At 42.3% G+C, this 19,411-nt stretch overlaps 1 protein-coding gene across 1 annotated transcript; it reads left to right on the top strand.

Annotated features, from left to right (window-relative positions):
* The first annotated feature begins 834 nt into the window (after positions 1–834).
* On the top strand, positions 835–4,216 carry LOC148137361 (uncharacterized). The gene is made up of 2 exons (XM_087982879.1): positions 835–904; positions 3,300–4,216. Exons 1-2 carry the CDS (start codon positions 835–837, stop codon positions 4,214–4,216), a joined length of 987 nt encoding a protein of 328 aa, XP_087839005.1.
* The last annotated feature ends 15,195 nt before the right edge of the window (positions 4,217–19,411 follow it).

The following is a 19,411-nucleotide window of genomic DNA, read 5'->3' as shown; positions in this document are numbered from 1 at the left end:
AGGGTAGGGAAATGGGTCTTGATGGTTACTCTTCGGAGGGTCAGTGTGGGATTTGTTGGGCTGAAGGCCCTGTTTCCACACTGTAGGGATTCTATGATATAAGGTGCCCAGAACTTTACACAGTACTAGTCTGAACAAGGAATTGTAGGAGTATCATATCACATACTTTATCCATCTGTTTACAAACCTGAGGATCATATAAGCCTTTGCACAACTGCTTCAGCTTGCCTGACCTGCCTGAGTTTAGTCCAGAGCTGAGGAATAAATTGTGTTTTTTCTTTGTTGTCAGTTTAAATGGCATGAGAAAAAGCATTTTTGACAAACTGTTGCATCAAAGGTTCCTACACAGAACCAGAGTCCATGAGCCCCTGGGTAAGAGATGAGCATGAATGGAGAGTTGACTCACAACAAGAAACCTCCCCAAATCTTCAGATCATTTTAAGCCCACAGTGAGATCATCACTCATCTCTGTTGATCAGAATACCTTTCATCTCAGGTATATGTTGGGATGATTCCTATTCAATCACTATGAAAGGAGCTTAAACCCAGTTCATCCCCATGTTTGCTCACTCCAGTTGTAATAGCCCATTGAGTTTCTCATTTTGGAGCTTGAAGGAATATAATCCCAATCATTAGACGGTCACTCAATAGTTCCCAGGAAACTCTTTCTAATGAAGTCAGAGAGCCATCATCAAGAGTCTTGGATCGAATCTGTTTGTTTCAGTGACTCTAGTTACTGCAAAAGATCAAAACAAAATTTAATTGCCTCCCTGGAGACTGAGCTCAGATATAAATATCTCAAGCATTCAATGCACTGCAGAGTGTCTGATAGAAATGCATGGAACTCCGAAAGGTCTGGTATTTGCATTCTATTACCCTATCCTTGCAGTAGTCGGTGTTCCAGGTGAGGTATTGCAGTCAATTCCTAGCTTTGGAAAGCAATGTTTAAATGCCTTATTGCTCCTGTGTGCCGATAGTGTCACTCATTTTAGATGTGTCATGTTACTCCCCACTCTTTTAGGATGGTCATGTTTTTCCCTTGAACATCTCTCCCTGTCAAACTACACTGTACCCTATTATTGAATTCTTTGTTTTAGTGGCAGTACCTCTCTGCATCAATGATATAACTTCTCTCATTTAATGGTACAGAATTTTGTTCTCTTAGAATTTGATTTAATGCCTGTAATGACATCATGTGTGGCTAAAATTTCTGCACAGTCATCACATTAGAATTGAAATGTTAACTCTGTTTCTCTCTTTACAAAGGCTGCCAGATCTGTAGAGATTCACCAGCACCTTCAGATTCAATTGGAACTCTTATTTTATCAGTGGAATATCTCTGCTCTTTAACCACACAGATATTTTACAATCGATGGAACATTCCATTTGCTCCTTTGAATGCAGACTGTTAGCAGTCTTCCCAGTGACAGTTTGTTGGATTGAAGAGTGCAGCTGTAGAATTGCCAACCTCAAAGAGTGGAAGCCCTCATACTTTTATCAATGTATTACTTATTACAGGTTACTAAGCTCAGCTGGAGTGTTGTGTACTATTTTTGGGCTCCATACTATAGAAAGGGTGTGACTGCACTGGAGAGAGTGTGGAAGTGATTTACAAGAATGGTTCCAAAGATAAGAAACATCAGTGATGAGGATAGATTGAAGAAAGATAGATTGGGTGGCACAGTGGTTAGCACTGCTGCCTCACAGCGCCAGAGACCCGGGTTCAATTCCCGACTCAGGCAACTGTCTGTGTGGAGTTTGCACATTCTCCCCGTGTCTGCGTGGGTTTCCTCCGGGTGCTCCGGTTTCCTCCCACAGTCCAAAAATGTGCAGGTTCGATGAATTGGCCATGCTAAATTGCCCATAGTGTTAGGTGAAGGGGTAAATGTAGGGGAATGGGTCTGGGTGGGTTGCTCTTCGGTGGGTCGGTGTGGACTTGTTGGGCAGAAGGGCCTGTTTCCACACTGTAAGTAATCTAATCTTAAAAAAAATTGGGACTATTTTCATTGGAGAGGAGATGTCTGAAGGGAGGTTCGGTATATGTTTTCATAATAATGTAGGATCTGGATAACGTAGTTATGGAGAAACTATTTCTGCTCATTAAATGAAGCAGGTTTGAAGATATTAGCAAATAAATTAGGGGCACCATGAGACAAAATGTTTACTCACAGTGAGGAATTAGGGTCTGGAATACATATTTTGGAAATGTGGTGGAGGCAGGTTCAATTGAAATATTCAAGAGGCACTTGGTGTTTATTTAATTGGAAAGGGTGTACAAGGAAGCATCATGAGTTTGAAGTCAAAATTTTCAGAGAGCTAGAGTAGACATGATGGGCCAAATGGCCTCCTCCTGTGTCATAACAATGCTGTGATTCTGTGAAATGGAATGTGATCCCTGATTGCTCAAAGAAACAAATGGGGAAAAGTTGTTCAAGAAGTTAAACTTGAAGAATTACCTCAAAGGCTGAAAAGAAGAGATGGAAGGGCAGTGAAAAGTCCAGGGGCTACTAAGGGGTAGATGAAATGTTGGAGGGGAGAGCATCCAAGATTGATGAGAATGACTGAGAACTGCTTTTCATTCTGTCCTTCTCACCATATTGGGGGTGTCCACAAAGGCTTCTGGCTCTCCATCTGAGCTTTCAGTTGAGTTAAAGAGGATGCCAGTCCTGATCCTGCCCAAACAGTCAGGCTGAGCTTTAGCGGATGGACTGTTCTTTGAGTGGGAATCCATTGTCTTGTCAGTTCAGAAGGATATGGAATATCTCTCGCAGCAACAGGATGAACACTTGAGAATCCCCAATTGCTCCCTCTCAATATTCCCAATGAAAATTCAGGAAGCTTCTCTCTTGCACAATTCAGGAAACTATTCTACATAATAGTGTGCAATGAGGCAGTAATTTAGGGGATTGATCTAAAAATTCATTCATGGCATGTGGGTGTTACTAGCGAGGTCAGGAGATATTGCCCATCCCTATTTGCTCTAGAGAAGGTGGTGGTGATGTTGCACAATCTTTTTTTAAAATCAATTATTTACTCCTCAATTTATTTCTTGCAGTAAGTTAACAAGTCCTGATTGATTCAGTCTCTGCCTTGTTTCTCTGCTCAGTTCTGTTTTCTTTTGGACATCCACATGGATGAAGGAAGTGATGTTGAAAAGTTGTGATGTTGAAATCAAGGGCCAAACCTGTAAACTTCACTGAGAATTTGGATAAAGTAATAGTTTGCAGGGAATTGGGTCCATAATTCTCCTTTTCTAAAATGGGCTGCCAATCATTCCTCTACCCTTTTCTCTCTTACAGCTAACTTGGTGGTGATTTTCATCCTGTCGCGAGGAAGGTGTGGTCTTTCCAGATGTATCACTTACTATCTTGTGTCCATGGCCGTGACAGATCTCCTGGTTATTATCACAGCTGTAATATTAAACCGGATTGTTGGGATTTATTTCCCATCCAGTTTCTTGTTCATCACCCCGATCTGTAGCTTTAACTTTGTATTAATTTATGGGATCAGGGACTGTTCGGTCTGGGTAACTGTGGTATTCACCTTTGACCGGTTTGTAGCCATTTGTTGCCAGAAACTGAAAAATAAATACTGCACCGTGAAAACAGCAACAGTGGTGATAGGAATAGTTTGCAGTGTGAGTTCTGTCAAAAATGCTTTCTGGTATTTCATATATGAGCCCATGTATACAGTAAAAAATATACCGTGGTTCTGTACAATCAAGTCAACATTTTATACTTCACCTGCTTGGGCTGCCTTTGACTGGATTCACCGCATTTCAACTCCATGTCTCTCATTCATTTTGATTCTACTGTTCAATGCTTTGACTGCCCGTGACATCTTCACTGCGATAAGGATCCGCAGAAGACTCCAGGTCCGCAGCCACCTTGAGAATCAGGGTGACCCAGAGACTGAGAGCCGGACGCGATCGATCATTTTGCTCTTCTTCATCTCAGGCAGCCTTATCCTCTTGTGGTTGTTGTTCCTTTTAACGTTCCTCTATGTTCGAATAGCAAAACTCAGTTATTTCTCAGGTTCCAATTATGCAGAATCTAATTTCATTCTGGAGGAGAGTGGATTCATGTTGCAGCTACTGAGCTCCTGCATTAACCCATTTATTTATGCTGGAACACAGAACAAATTCAGGGATGAGTTAAAGAATGGGATGAAATATCCATTGACACTAGGTTCTAAACTATGTAACTTTTGCAAATAGATCACAGCTTCTCAATCAGTTCTTTTTGTGTCTTGTCAATTCATTTTCACGTTCAAAAGTTTTAGTAATAATTTCAGCATAGTCAACTAGTCTCTCAGAATCTTGATTAAGGAGGTTTTACTGGGGTGGACAAAGTTAAAAAAAATCACACAATACCAGGTTTGTTTGGAAGTACTAGCTTTCAGAGCATTGCTCCTTCATCAGGTAGCTAGTGGGGGAGAATCGTAGGACACAGAAGTTATAGTAAAAGATCAATGCGTCATATAACTAATGCAATGTATTGAACAAACTTAAATTGCTGTTCAGTCTTTAATCACTGAGAATGGGTTGTAGGTTTCGATTCATTAATATGTAAATCCCAGAACTTCTTTCAAGTCACTTTCCCAAAGTAACATAAGATTTTATGAAATCAAATTTGACACCTCAGTTCAGACAATGCATTAAAGGTGTGAAGCTAGAGCCTGTCTGTTTTCCAACCTTGAATCAGACTGGTTCCATTTCCAAAGGAGGAATTTATAAAATGTCACATGGACTGACTGCCAGCTTTTTGAACAAAACAGAATGTATCTGCAAGCACAAATTTGAAAATGCAAATTCACCCCATAGACTTATATTCATGTGTGTGCGGTGTCTGTGTCTGTCTCTGACAGCATGTGTATGGGAGGGTCTGCATGAGTGTGATCGTGTGTAAGAGGGTGTGTGTAAGGGTCTATAGTGTAGTGGGGTCACCTGTAGCACGATATGAACCCAAGATCCTGGTTGAGGCCATCCACATGGATACCGAACTTGGCTATCAGCCTCTGCTTGGCGACTCAGCATTGTTGCATATCCCGATGTCTGCCTTGGAGGATGGTCACCTGAAAATTCAAGGCAGCCGTGTTCTCTGAGTGGGAGGGAACATCCCTATCTGGCAATTGTTGCACGGTGTCCATTCATCGGTTGTCGTAGCGTCTGCATGGTCTCACCATTAAACCGTGCCTTGGGACATCCCTGTCTGCTGTGGAATGTTATCTGCCGCCCACAAATTAAATTCAGTCAGTGGAGCAACCACACTGCCAAATCATGGTACAAATTTCCAATAATATCCACTCAATCCAGGAAGCGTACTACTGCTTTTTTTGTTGATGGAAACTCCCCAACTTTCTCTCTTTTTGCACTCCGTGAGGTCATTTCTCCATGTCAAATAACATGGCCCAGGAAGGAGACGGGGGCTTTGGTAAATTCACTTTTAGCTAGGCTGATCACCATGCCTGCAACCTTAATTTGATTGAATGATCCTGATAAATGTTGCAAAGGTTCCTTCCACTTGTGATTAAAAATCACCAGGTCATCAATATAAACTACACACTTGGGTAATCCAGAAATGACCTTTTCAGTTAGTCTCTGAAATGTGGCTGGCACATTTTTCATACCAAATGGTTCATGTGGTCCACTTGGCATTATGAAAGCTGACATTGACTTCACTCTTTTGGACAAAAGTACCTGCTGTTGCCCTCTCAGCAAATCCAACTTAGAAATATAAGTTGCTTGTCCCATCTTTTCAACAGTTTTCCAAATATGAAATTGGATATGTATCAGTCTTTGTAACTGCATTGACTTTGCAATAGTCCGCACATAACCATTGGGTACCAACTGGTTTTGGGACCATTACTATGGGTGAGTTCCAGTCACTCCAACTTACTTCGATTGTGTCGATTTGGAGCATGTGTTCAATTCCCTTTTGAACCTGTGTCAACTTTAGAGGGTTATGTCTATAAGGATGTTACTTAATTGGAACAGCATTTCCTATGTCTACATCATGCATAATTAGATTAGAACTTCCCATTTATTTCCTCATATCTCACCATGCAATAGCAATAACCCTTTCAGGTCATTTTGATTTTTGTCTGGAAGGTGACTCAATAATTTATCCTTTATGTCAGCGACATCCTCATTGTGCAATTTAATTTGTGGAATGTCAGTTTGTGATACTACCAATAACACTGTCTTGTTATGCATTCCTTCCCTGTCAAAATACCTTTTGAGCATATTCACGTGACACACTTAGTTAAAAATCACACAACACCAGGTTATGGTCCAACAGGTTTAATAGGAAGCACACTAGCTTTCGGAGCTGTGTGAGATTTCTTTCTGTCTGGAATCCTTATCAAATAGTTCACTTCACTTAGTCTCCTTTTGACTTGATAGGGCCAACTAAACCTTGCTTTAAAGATTCATCTATCATTGGAAGTAACACAAACACCCTATCTCCAATAGCAAAATTGTGAGTTTCTGATTTCTCATCTGCTTCCAACTTTCATTGTGTGCTGAGATACTTTTAAACACTGGCACCAATGCCCCTGCTCTATTTACTCATTCCCTAAAATCTGACACATAATCCAAATGCATGGTTTCTGAATGATGACTTATGAATTTCTGCTGAATCAATTTTAATGGTCTTCTCACTTCATGCCCCAAAACGAATTCAAATGGCACTGAATTTGGTGAGTCTCTGGTGGCAAAAGGTACAAATGGAATTTCTTTATCCAAATTATCTGGATAGTCTTGACTATAAGCCCTCAACATTGTCTTTACTGTCTAATCACAACATTCCAGTGCTACTTGCAATTCTAGATGATATGCAGCAGATTTAAATTCTTTTATTCCTAAACTGTCTATAACTTCCTTGAATTATTTTGATGTAAAGTTTGGCCCTGGATATGATTGTATCTCTGTGAGTAGTCCATATCTAGTGAAAAGATTGAGTAACTCCTCTACAATTAACTGTGACTTTGCGTCTGGAATGGCCTCTGGAAATCTAGTGGACACATCCACTATTGTTAACAAATACTGATTCCCACTTTTTTTTTAGGTAGGGGTGCCATGCAATCAATTAAGTCTCTTGTAAAAGGTTCCTCAAATGCAGGAATAGATATTAAAGGTGTGGGTTTTATTACTGTGTGGTTTTCTGAGTACTTGACATGTATGACATGCCTGGCAATTTCATCCTTGTGCAGTCGAAATGTTTTTGAGTTTTGACCTAAATGACTTCTGACTGGTAATTCACGTGCGACCCGGAACACTGCCTTTCTATAAAACACTGGGAATATGACTCGAACTTCTGCCCATTTCTCATCTGCCTGAATATGTGATGGGCTCCATTTCCTCATTAAGACATCATTTTTGAGACAGTAGCACACTGGGATACATTTAGATTCTTCTTCCATGTGTGCTGTTTGATACAATTGTGTAGTTTCTCATCTTTCTGCTGGAGGTCACTTCATTTGTCTGAACTAAAGATTACTACTTTGTCATTTATTTTCTCGTATTTGTTTCAACCATCTGATCAAACAGGGTCTCTGCTAATTCCCCTTCAACTTTCTTATCTATACTCTTTGATCTCTCCTGTTTCAGCTGGTGACTTTGTGACCTCGTTACCAAACAGTCAGTTAAAATCCCAGGATATGTATCCTGCAATAGTTCAGTTGCCTGAGTTTCCACTGGCTTTCAATCACAGTAGGCAGCATTCCTATCTATGAACCGATTATATTGTTAGCAAAGACAAATTGTATTCCTGGAGCTGAGAGTTTGTCCAGTACTTCTGCCATGATTTCTCTACTCTTCACTGGACACTCTGACCTCACTCTACATAATTAAAAACTTCTTTTCGCACTGTGAATTCCCATTACTAGCATGTTTTCTGGCAATAATCCTTCAGAGGTACATACCTGCTCATTTTTCAACATCAAAGATTGAGAGGATGTTGATTTACTGAATGTTGTAACCTACTGCTCCTGGCCTATGTGAGCAATCTTTACCTTTGCAGGTATGCGGGTTAAGAAGATCTAGCACTTCCTCCTTAACCAACCTCTGACCAGGTTGTACATTGTGGTGTAGCTTTCTAGCCTCCACTGCATTTTCCATTACCACTCCAACAATATTCACTGACTTTTCCTATTTTCCTACGTTTGGTTTCCCAATGCTTTTTCTAACCCATCAGTGCTGTGTTTTCATGTGAACTACTTTATTACAATGAAAACACCGGAGTTTTTTAAACTTCTGTTTCCTCTTCAACGGTTTTCTTTTTACCCTGTTGTAAGTTATCCTTATAATCTTCACTGACGTCCATCTTTCCCTTTGCATGTGAGGATTTCTCTTTTCCCCAATTTCTATCCCTTACGGATTGAAATTGATGTTGGAAGCCAAACATTTTGATGAACCAATCATCAGTCATTTCAGTTGCTAATCTTGCCGTTTTAGCTCTCTGCTCTTCCACATGAGTTCTCACTACCTTAGCAATTGATTTTTTGAACTCTTGCAACATAATCGTCTCTCTAAGAGCGTCAGATGTTAGCTCTATTTTTAACGCCCTTATTCCTCTGTCAAAAATACTTTGTTTGATCCTTTCAAACTCAATGTAGGTTTGACCAGGACCCCTCCTTAGATTCCTGCAACCTTGTCTGGAGGCTTCTGGCACACGCTCATCTGCACTTAAAATAGCTTTTTCACCTTCTCCTACACCCAGAAGACCTCCTCTGATAGTGATGTGAATACCTCATTATCTCTACCTACAAGTTTTGTTTGGGTCAACAAAATCAACATGGTCACTGGCCACTGCATTTTCTTAGCCACCTTCTCAAATGAAATGTAAAAGCCTTCTACCTCCTTCTCATCAAATTTAGGCAATGCTTGAATATAAATACATCTTCAGCAGACCTTTGGCTATCAAGGGTTTGCTCATATTTGCTGTCTTCCTCACTGAGCTTACCTTCCTTCAGCCTTCATCTCCATCTTTTTAAACTAACTTTCCGGTCTAAGTGCCAATTTCTGAAGTTCAAGCTCCCTCTCTCTCTTACTTTCCTTTCTCTCCTTTTCTCTCACTTCTCTCTCTCTTTTTCTTTTCGTCCTGCTAAAGCGATTCGTTCTTTTTCGCTTTCCTCTGCTTTTAATCATAATTCACAGTTTCATTTCCTTTTCCCTTTCCTTTTCTCATGCCTTCTAACTCAAGCTGCTTCATTTTCAATTGATTTGTGGCCATCTGTAAAGATTCTGATGGTGTTTCCAGTAACTTTAAATGCTGAGCTATTGCTGTAATTATTTCTCCTTTCCTCAGGGAAGGAGGCAGCTTTAACTCCAATGTCACCACCAATTTCAGCAGCTTTTTCTTGCTTAGTTTTTGTAAAGCCTCCAAAGTCACTTCTCCCACCCCTAGAAAACTCTTAGTGACTGAAAGAGCCATTACGATGCCAAGCACTGTTTAAACCAAGTGAATTCAACACCCAGAACAAAAGGCAATGACAATTACCACTTGCTGCCTTTGAGTTCAGCAAGCTTACTCCCAAATTTGGAACTATTGAAAAATCCGGCAAAGAGTCCCCAATGTGTTATGGACCAGGCCAGACCCTCTCAAAACATTTCAAGAAGGTAGCCCAGACCCTAACTTTACTAGTTGTTTTAAGCAGGTGTACAGTGGATATTCCAAGTACAATGCAGCTGGCCCAACCACTCAGTGTTACACAAAACAGAAGTTATTTATGCATGAACAAAAGAACCAAATTTAGAATAACGTAATTATTTGAAAACCCAGTTAATCCTATCATAACTTAATGATACTGTTCCAACGACATCCCGGGCGGCACGGTGGCTCAGTGGTTAGCACTGCTGCCTCATAGCACCAGGGTCCCAGGTTCGATTCCAGCCTCGGGCGACTGTCCGTGTGGAGTTTGCACATTCTCCCCGTGTCTGTGTGGGTTTCCTCTGGGTGCAGGTCAGGAGACGTGGCCATGCTAAATTGCCCATAGTGTTAGGTGCATTAGTCAGAGGGAAATGAGTGTGGGTGGGTTACTCTTCGCAGGGTCTGTGTGGACTGGTTGGGCTGAAGAGCCTGTTTCTACACTGTAGGGAATCTAATCTAATCTCCACCCCTTTGGCAAAAAAAGGAACAATCAAACACAAGTTCTTCCAGGAGAGATGTCAGAGAGAGAGGATCAGCATGGGGCTGTAGCTTTGACCAGCAGCCTCAGAAACTGACTGCTTCTTAAAAACAAAACCAAATGGAAGCCTGAACAGTGAGAACTGGCCACTCCCCTTTCAGTGAAGAAGTGTTTTAAAAGAAAGACTTAAAAAACATTCTCAGGTAGGTACTTCTGACTTTGCGATCCCTCTGAAAAATCAAAAGGACAGCATAACCTTGTAAAAGCAGCAGCATCGCCACAACGGCAACCTTTGCTGGTGAGGTATGAGGAGATGTGTAAATCAAAAGGAGCATTGCCAGAATAAAGTTTTAATATATGGAATTCATGGTGATGCTTGAAGTGCTCCATTATGTAAAGTGAAGTTGGAGTTTCCAGTGAAATGTGGAGAACTGGTGGTAGGAGAGCTGGTGCAACTCTCACCTCCAGGAATGCAATTTTTCATTGGTAATGATATAGTTGGAACACAGGAGGGTGTGCTGCCTACTGTGTTTGAATAGCCAGTGGAAAATCAGGCAACTGAGATGTTACAGGAAAAGGAGATAAAAAGGAGATATTTTTAGTTCAGCGAAATTAATTGAATTACAACAGAAAGATGAAAAACTGAAGCATTTGTATCAAAAAGCATACACAGAAGAAGAATCTGAGTGTATCCTAGAATGTTACTATCTTACAAATGATGTATTGCTGAGGAAATGGAGACCATCACATATTCAGGCAGATGATAAATGGGCAGAAGTTTATCAAGTTGTATTACTGGTGGGTTATAGAAATAAGATGTTGCTGGTAGCAGTTGAATTACCAATAGGAGGTCATTTGGGAGTAAGGGAAACTCTAGCCAAAATTCAAAAACATTTTTATTGGCCTGGACTGCATAAGGATGGGGTTTTGCTGAACAGGTAAAAAGCCAAGGTATTTTTCCTGGGGTGGCGTGAGTCCAGAACTAGAAGACGTAGGTTTAAGGTGAGAGGAGAAAAATTAACGTTTAGGCCCGGAGTTTGTTAGTTCCTGGAGGCAGTCGGAGTGGTCACGAGGTCACCAGGGAGCAGTAGAGCCTATTGGAATATGTGAGAATACAGTTGAAATAACTTACTTTTAGGTCAGGTGTTCTTCAGTTCCTGGAGGCAGTCAGAGAGGTCACGAGGTTACATATTGCAGTGGTGCAATACCTTAGCAGGGATGACCGTGGAGGAACAATAGCAGATATTTCTGTGTATAATGCAGATGTTGCAGGATCAGTTCATTCCTAAAAGGAAGAAAGATCCCAGGAGGAGGCATGGGTGGCCGTGGCTGACGAGGGAAGTAAAGAAACATATAAAGTTAAAAGAGAAAAAGTATAACATAGCTAAGATAAGTGGGAAAACTGAGGACTGGGAAGCTTTTAAAGAGCAACAGAGGATTACTAAGAAGGAAATATGCAGAGGAAAAATGAGGTACGAAGGAAAACTGGCCAAGAATATTAAGGAGGATAGTAAAAGCTTTTTTAGGTATGTGCAAGGCAAAAAAATGGTTAGGACAAAAATTGGCCCCTGGAAGACAGAAATAGGGGAATATATTATGGGGAACAAAGAAATGGCAGCGGAATTAAATGGGTACTTCAGATCTGTGTTCATTGGGGAAGACACAAGCAATCTCCCTGAGGTAACAGTGGCTGAAGGACCTGAACTTAAGGGAATTTATATTTGCCAGGATTTGGTGTTGGAGAGACTGTTAGGTCTGAAGGTTGATAAGTCTGATGGTCTGCATCCCAGGGTACTGAAGGAGGTGGCTCGGGAAATTGTGGATGCGTTGGTGATTATTTTCCAGAGTTCAATAGATTCGGGGTCGGTTCCTGAGGATTGGAGGGTGGCTAATGTTATACCGCTTTTTAAGAAAGGTGGGCGAGAGAAAGCAGGAAATTATAGACCAGTTAGTCTGACCTCAGTGGTGGGAAAGATGCTGGAGTCTATTATAAAGAATGAAATTACTGCACATCTGGATAGTAGTAACAGGATAGGACAGAGTCAGCATGGATTTATGAAGGGGAAATCATGCTTGACTAATCTTGAATTTTTTGAGGATGTAACTATGAAGTTAGACGAGGGAAATCCAGTAGATGTAGTGTACCTGGACTTTCAGAAAGCTTTTGATAAAGTCCCACACAGGAGGTTAGTGAGTAAAATTAGGGCGCATGGTATTGGGGGCAAAGTACTAGATTGGATTGAAAATTGGTTGGCTAATAGGAAACAAAGGGTAGTGATAAACGGCTCCATTTTGGAATGGCAGGCAGTGACCAGTGGGGTACCGCAGGGATCCGTGCTGGGACCGCAGCTTTTTACAATATATGTTAATGATATAGAAGATGGTATTAGTAATAACATTAGCAAATTTGCTGATGATACAAAGCTGGGTGGCAGGGTGAAATGTGATGAGGATGTTAGGAGATTACAGGGTGACCTGGACAAGTTAGGTGAGTGGGCAGATGCATGGCAGATGCTGTTTAATGTGGATAAATGTATGGTTATCCACTTTGGTAGCAAGAACAGGAAGGCAGACTACTACCTCAATGGAATCAATTTATGTAAAGGGGCAGTACAGAGAGATCCGGGTGTTCTTGTATACCAGTCAATGAAGGCAAGCATGCAGGTACAGCAGGTAGTGAAGAAGGCTAATAGCATGCTGGCCTTCATAACAAGACAAATTGAGTATAGAAGCAAAGAGGTGCTTCTGCAGCGGTACAGGGCCCTGGTGAGACCACACCTGGAGTACTGTGTGCAGTTCTGGTCTCCAAATTTGAGAAAAGACATTCTGGCTATTGAGGGAGTGCAGCATAGGTTCACGAGGTCAATTCCTGGAATGGCAGGATTACCTTACACTGAAAGACTGAAGCTTGTATACTCTTGAGTTTCGAAGATTGAGAGGGGATCTGATTGAGACGTATAAGATTATGAAAGAATTGGACACTCTGGCAGTAGGAAACATATTTCCGCTGATGGGTGAATGCCGAACCAGAGGACACAGCTTAAAAATATGGGGTAGACCATTTAGGACAGAGCTCAGGAGAAACTTCTTCACCCAGAGAGTGGTGGCTGTGTGGAATGCTCTGCCCCAGAGGGCAATGGAGGCCCACTCTCTGGATTCATTTAAGAAAGAGTTGGATAAAGCTCTCAAAGATAGTGGAATCAAGGGTTATGGAGATAAGGCAGGAACAGGATACTGATTAGGAATGATCAGCCATGATTATATTGAATGGCGGTGCAGGCTCGAAGGGCTGAATGGCCTACTCCTGCACCTATTGTCTATTGTCTTGTCTATTGTCATATTTGAGCAGTTGCTTTACCTGAAACACTACTTGGGTAGTATCTCCTACCCATCCTCCTCCTTTAACCAAAAAAAATGTTCTGTGCGTCAGTTGGTAAGGTAATAAGTGTTTTCTTTCGGGTTTCATTTTCTCAGCAGTTTATTTAGGAATTTAGGACAGAGGGAATGGAGGTTCGGGCAGTTGAATGTTCCTCCTGCAGAATGTGGCAGGTAAGGGTCACCACTAGTACCCCTGCTGACTGCATCTGTGGGAAGTGCACCTAACTCCAGCTCCTCGGAAACCGTGTTAGGGAACCGGAGCTGGACCTGGATGAACTTCGGATCATTCAGGAAGCGGAGCGGTTATTGAGAGAAGTTACAGGGAGGTAATTACTCCACAGGTACATGAAGAAGATAGATGGGATTCCGTCAGGAGTAGGAAGAGGAACCAGCAGGCAGTGCAGGGATCTCCTGTGGTGGTTCCCCTCAACAACAAATATACCATTTTGGATACTGCTTGGGGTAAACGACTTACCAGGGGTAAGCAATGTGGCACACTCGAGTGCAGAGTCTGTCCTGTTGCTCAGAGGGGAAGTGGGAGGAGAAGCAGAGCTTTAGTCATTGGAGATTCCATAGTTAGGGGGACAGATAGGAGGTTTTGTGGGAATAAGAGAGACTCATGATTAGTGTGTTGCCTCTCAGGTGCCATTGTTCATGTCTCTGATCGTGTTTTTGGGATCCTTGAGGAGGAAGGGAAGCAGCCCCAAGACAAGGTCTACATAGGTATCAATGACATAGATAAGAAGAAAGGTGAGGATCTAAGACCGAAATTCAGGGGCTAGGGTGGAAGCGTAGAGCTAGAACAAAGTCATTATCTCTGGTTTGTTGCCCATGCCATGTGCCAGTGAAGTGAGGAACAGGGAGAGAGCAGAGCTGAACATGTGACAGCAGGGATGGTGCAGGAGGAGGGTTTTAGATTCTTAGATAATTGGAGCTCTTTACAAACAGGATGGTCTACACCTGAACCAGAGGGTAACAATATCCTGGGGGAGAGATCTGCTAATGCTCTTTGAGGCGGTTTAAACTAATGCAACAGGGGGATGGGAACATGAATTGTAATTCCAGTGTACAAGAGGTTGAGGGTAGTGAGGTCAGGGATAGGTTTACAACGCCGTGAGAGGTCTCCGACAACCAGGATGTTGGTTTGAAATGTATATACTTCAATGCCAGGAGCATCCGGAATAAGGTGGGTGAACTTGCAGCATGGGTCGGTACCTGGGATTTCGATGCTTTGGCCATTTCGGAGATATAGATAGCACAGGGACAGGAATGGTTGTTGTAGATTCTGGTATTTAGATGTTTCAGCAAGAACAGAGAAGATGGTAAAAGAGGGGGGAGGTGTGGCATTGTTAATCAAGGGTAGTATTACAGCAGGTGAGAGAATGTTTGAGGACCCCTCCACTGAGGTAGTTTCGGCTGAGGTTATAAACAGGAAAGGAGGGGTCACCCTGTTGGGAGTTTTCTATAGGCCTCTGAATTGTTCCAGGGATGTAGAGGAAAGGATAGCAAAGATGAATCTCAACAGGAGTGAGGGTAACAGGGTAATTGTTATGGGGGATTTTAACTTTCCCAATATTTACAGGGAATACTATAGTTCAAGAAGTTTAGATGGATCAGTTTTTGTTCAATGTATGTAGGAGGGTTTTCTGACACATTATGTAGACAGGCCAACAAGGGGAGATGCCATATTGGATTTGGTACTGGGGAGTGAGCACGGCCAGGTGTTGGGTTTGGAGGTAGGTGAGCACTTTGGTGATAGTGACCACGATTCGGTTATGTTTATATTAGCAATGGGCAGGGATAGGTATATCCCGCAGGGAAAGAGGTGTAACTGGGGGAAAGGCAATTATGATGTGATTAGGCGATATTTAGGATGCATAGGATGGGGAAGGAAACTGCAAGGGATGGACACACTTGAAATGTGGAGCTTATTCAAGGAACAGTGACTGCGGGTCCTTGGTAAGTATATACCTATCAGGCAGGGAGGTAGTCGAGAGAAGGAGCCATGGTTTACTAATGAAGTTGAAGCTCTTGTCAAGAGGAAGAAGAAGGCTTATGTGAGGATGAGGCATGAAGGCTCCGATAGAGAGTTATAAGTTAGCCAGAAAAGATTTAAAGAGAGGGCTAAGAAGATCCGGGAGGGGACATGAGAAGTTGTTGGCGAAGAGGATCAAGGAAAATCCTAGGGCCTTCAATAGGTGCATCAGGAATAAAAGAATGACTAGAGTAAGATTAGGGCCAATCAAAGACAGTAGTGGAAAGTTGTGTGTGGAATCTGAGGACATAGGGAAGTGCTTAATGAATACTTTTGTCAGTATTCCCATTGGAAAAGGGCAATGTGAGTGAGAACACGGAGATGCAGGCTACTAGATTAGATGGGATTGACATTGACAAAGAGGAGATTTTAGCCATTTTGGATCATCTGAAAATATATAAGATCTCTGAATCGGATGGGATTCTCTGGGAAGCCAGGGAGGAGATTGCAGAGTCTTTGGCTTTGATCATTGTCAACAGGAGTAGTGCCAGAAGATTGGAGGATAGCAAATGTTGTTCCATTGTTTAAGAATCCTGGACAATCCTGGTAATTATAGGCCAGCGAGCCTTACTTTGGTTATCGGTAAGGTGTTGGAAAAGATTATAAGAGATAGGATTTATAATCATCTGGAAAGGAATAATTTGATTAGGGATAGTCAACACAGTTTTGTGAAGGATAGGTCATGCCTCACTAACCTTATTGAGTTCTTCGAGAAGGCAACAAAACAGGTGGATGAAGGTAAAGTGGTTGATGTGGTATATATGGACTTCAGTGAGGCGTTCGATGAGGTTTCACATGGATTGCACAAAATACAGAGTTTCGGGATTGAAGGTGATTTTTTAGTTTAGATCAGAAATTGGCTAGCTGAAAGAAGACAGTGGGTGGTGGTTGATGGGAAATGTTCATCCTGGAGCTCAGTTACCAATGGTGTGCTACAAGGATCTGTTTTGGGGCCACTGCTGTTTGTCATTTTTATAAATGATCTGGAGGTGGGTGTGGAAGGTTGGGTTAGTAAATTTGCAGATGATACTAGGGTAGGTAGAGTTGTTGGTAGTGCCGAAGGATGTTGTGGGTTACAGAGGGGCATAGATAAGATGCAGAGCTGGGGTGAGAAGTGGCAAATAGAGTTTACTTCAGAAAAATGTGAGGAAGTTCACTTCATAAGAAGTAACAGAAATGCAGAGTACTGAGCTAAATGGTAAAATTCTTGGCTGTGTAGATGAACAGAGAAACCTCGGTGTCCATGTGCATAGATCCCTGAAAGTTGCCGCGTAGGTTAATAGGGTTATTAAGAAGGCATATGGTGTGTTGGCATTTATTGGTAGGGGTATTGAGTTTCAGAGCCATGAGATCATGTTTCAGCTGTACAAGACACTGGTAAGGCCCCACCTGGGGTGTTGCATGCAGTTCTGGTCACCGCATTATAGGAGGAATGTGGAAGCTTTGGAAAGGGTTCAGAGGAGATTTACTAGGATGTTGCCGAATATGGAAGGAAGGTCTTACGAGGAAAGGCTGAGGGAACTGAGATTGTTTTCATTAGAGAGAAGAAGGTTGAGAGGTGACTTAATTGAGATATATAAGATAATCAGAGGGTTAGATAAAGTGGACAGTGAGGGCCTTTTTCCTCTGATGGTGAAGGCTAACATGAGGGGGCATAGCTTTAAATTGAGGGTGATAGATTTAGGACAGATATTCGAAGTAATTTCTTCACTCGGAGAGTATTAGGGGCATGGAACGGCCTGTCTGCAACAGTAGTAGACTCGCTGACGTTAAGGGCATTTAAATGGTCATTGGACATAAATATGGGTAATAATGTAACAGTGTAGGTTAGATGGGCATCAGATTGTTTTCACAAGTCGGCGCAACATTGAGGGTCAATTGCCTGTACTGCGCTGTGACGTTTTATGTTCTATGAGACCTGAGGGGCAATGTTTTCATGCAGAGGATGGTGTGTGTATGGAATGAGCTGCTAGAGGAACTGGTAGAGGCTGGTACAGTTACAACATTTAAATGACGCCTGGATGGATAGGAAGGGTTGAGAGGGGAATGGACTAAATGCTGGCAAATGGGACCAGATGAATTTCGGATAGCTGGTTGTCATGGATGAGTTGGACCAAAGGTTCTGTTTCTATGCTATAGATCTCTATGACTCTATGTCCTATGTGTCAGGTCAGTGGAAAACCTCAGGCATCTTTAACACCAATTCCTATATTTGAGGAACCTTTTACAGAGGTTTAATTGATTGACCCCCACCTAAATCAAAAAGTGGAAATCAGTATTTGTTGACAATAATGGACATATCCACTAGATTTCTACTTGCCATTTCATCATGTAGTATCAAGGCTAAAAGGATAATGGAGGAGTTACACAATGTATTCAGCAGATATAGACTACCCACAGGGAGAAAGTGAGGACTGCAGATGCTGGAGATTAGAGTCGAAAGTGTGGTGCTGGAAAAGCACAGCAAGTCAGGCAGTGTCCAAGGAGCAGGGGAATCGACGTGTTGGACATGAGCCCTTCATCAGGAAAAGCTACCCATAGCAATATAATCAGATCAAGGGTCAAAATTTACATCAAAATTATTCAAGTAAGTTTTGGATAGCTTGGGAAAAAGAAATGCAAATCCAAAATCGCAGAGTGCATTAGAATAGTAGTATCAAAACTTTTAAAGACCATGTTGAGTTTTTATAATCAAGACAGAAGGGAGGGACGGAAAGGAGGATCGTGTTAGTCATTGGGGACTCGATAGTTAGAGGCTCAGATAGAAGGTTTGTTGGGAACGAATAAGCCTCGCGGTTGATGTGTTGCTTCCCAGGTGCCAGGGTCTGTGATGTCTCGGATCGTATCTTTGGGGTCCTGAAGGGAGAGGGTGACCAGCCTCAAGTCGTTGTCTATGGAGGTACAAACAACATAGTTAGAAAGAGGGATAGGGATGTAAGGTAGGATTTCAGGGAGCTAGGGTGGAAGCTGAGAGCTAGAACAAACAGAGTTGTTATCTCTGGTTTGTTACCCATGCCACGTGATAGCGAGGCAAGGAATAGGGAGAGATATCAGCTGATAACACGGGGCTGCAAGGATGGTGCAGGAGGGAGGGTTTCAGGTTCTTGGATAATTGGGGCTCATTCTGAGGAAGGTGGGACTGGTACAAACAGGACGGTCTTCACTTGAACCAGAGGGGTACTAATATCCTGGGTGGGAAATTTGCTGATGCTATTCGGATGGGTTTAAACTAGCTCAGCAGGGGATGGGAACCAGAGGTGTATTTGCAGTGCATAGGAGGATGAGACTAGGAAGGACAGGGACAGGATTTCAGGGTCACAGGAATGTGCTGACAGACAGCCAACTGGTTTGAAGTGTGTCTACATCAACGGCAGAAGTATCCAAAATAAGGTCGGTGAGCTTGCAGCATGGACAGATACCTGGGACTTCGATGTTGTGGCCATTTCGGAAACATGGATAGAGCAAGGTGAAGAATGGATGTTGCAGGTTCCAGGGTTTAGATCTTTCATTAAAAACAGGCAAGGTGGTAAAAGAGGGGGAGGCGTGGCCTTGTTAGTCAAAGATAGTATAACGGTGGCTGAGAGAATTTTTGATGAGGACTCGTCTACTGAGGTAGTGTGGGCTGAGGTTAGAAACAGGATGGGAGCGGTCACACTGCTTGGAGTTTTTTATAGGCCTCTGCAGAGTTCCAGGGAGGTGGAAGAGAGGATTAGCAAAATTATTCTGAGTTGGAGTCAAAGGAACAGGGTGGTATTTATGGGGGACTTTAACTTCCCTAACATTGACTGGAAATGTAATAGCTCTAGTACATCAGATGGATCAGTTTTTGTCCAATGTGTACAGGAGGGTTTCCTGACACAGTACGTTGAA

This window comes from Chiloscyllium plagiosum, unplaced genomic scaffold (assembly GCF_037043375.1).
Source record: "Chiloscyllium plagiosum isolate Xiang-an unplaced genomic scaffold, Cpla_swu_hap1 HiC_scaffold_44, whole genome shotgun sequence".
NCBI classification, from domain to species: Eukaryota; Metazoa; Chordata; class Chondrichthyes; order Orectolobiformes; family Hemiscylliidae; genus Chiloscyllium; species Chiloscyllium plagiosum.
The sequence above is the reverse complement of the archived record's forward strand: the minus strand, read 5'-3'. Positions and strand labels throughout refer to the sequence as shown.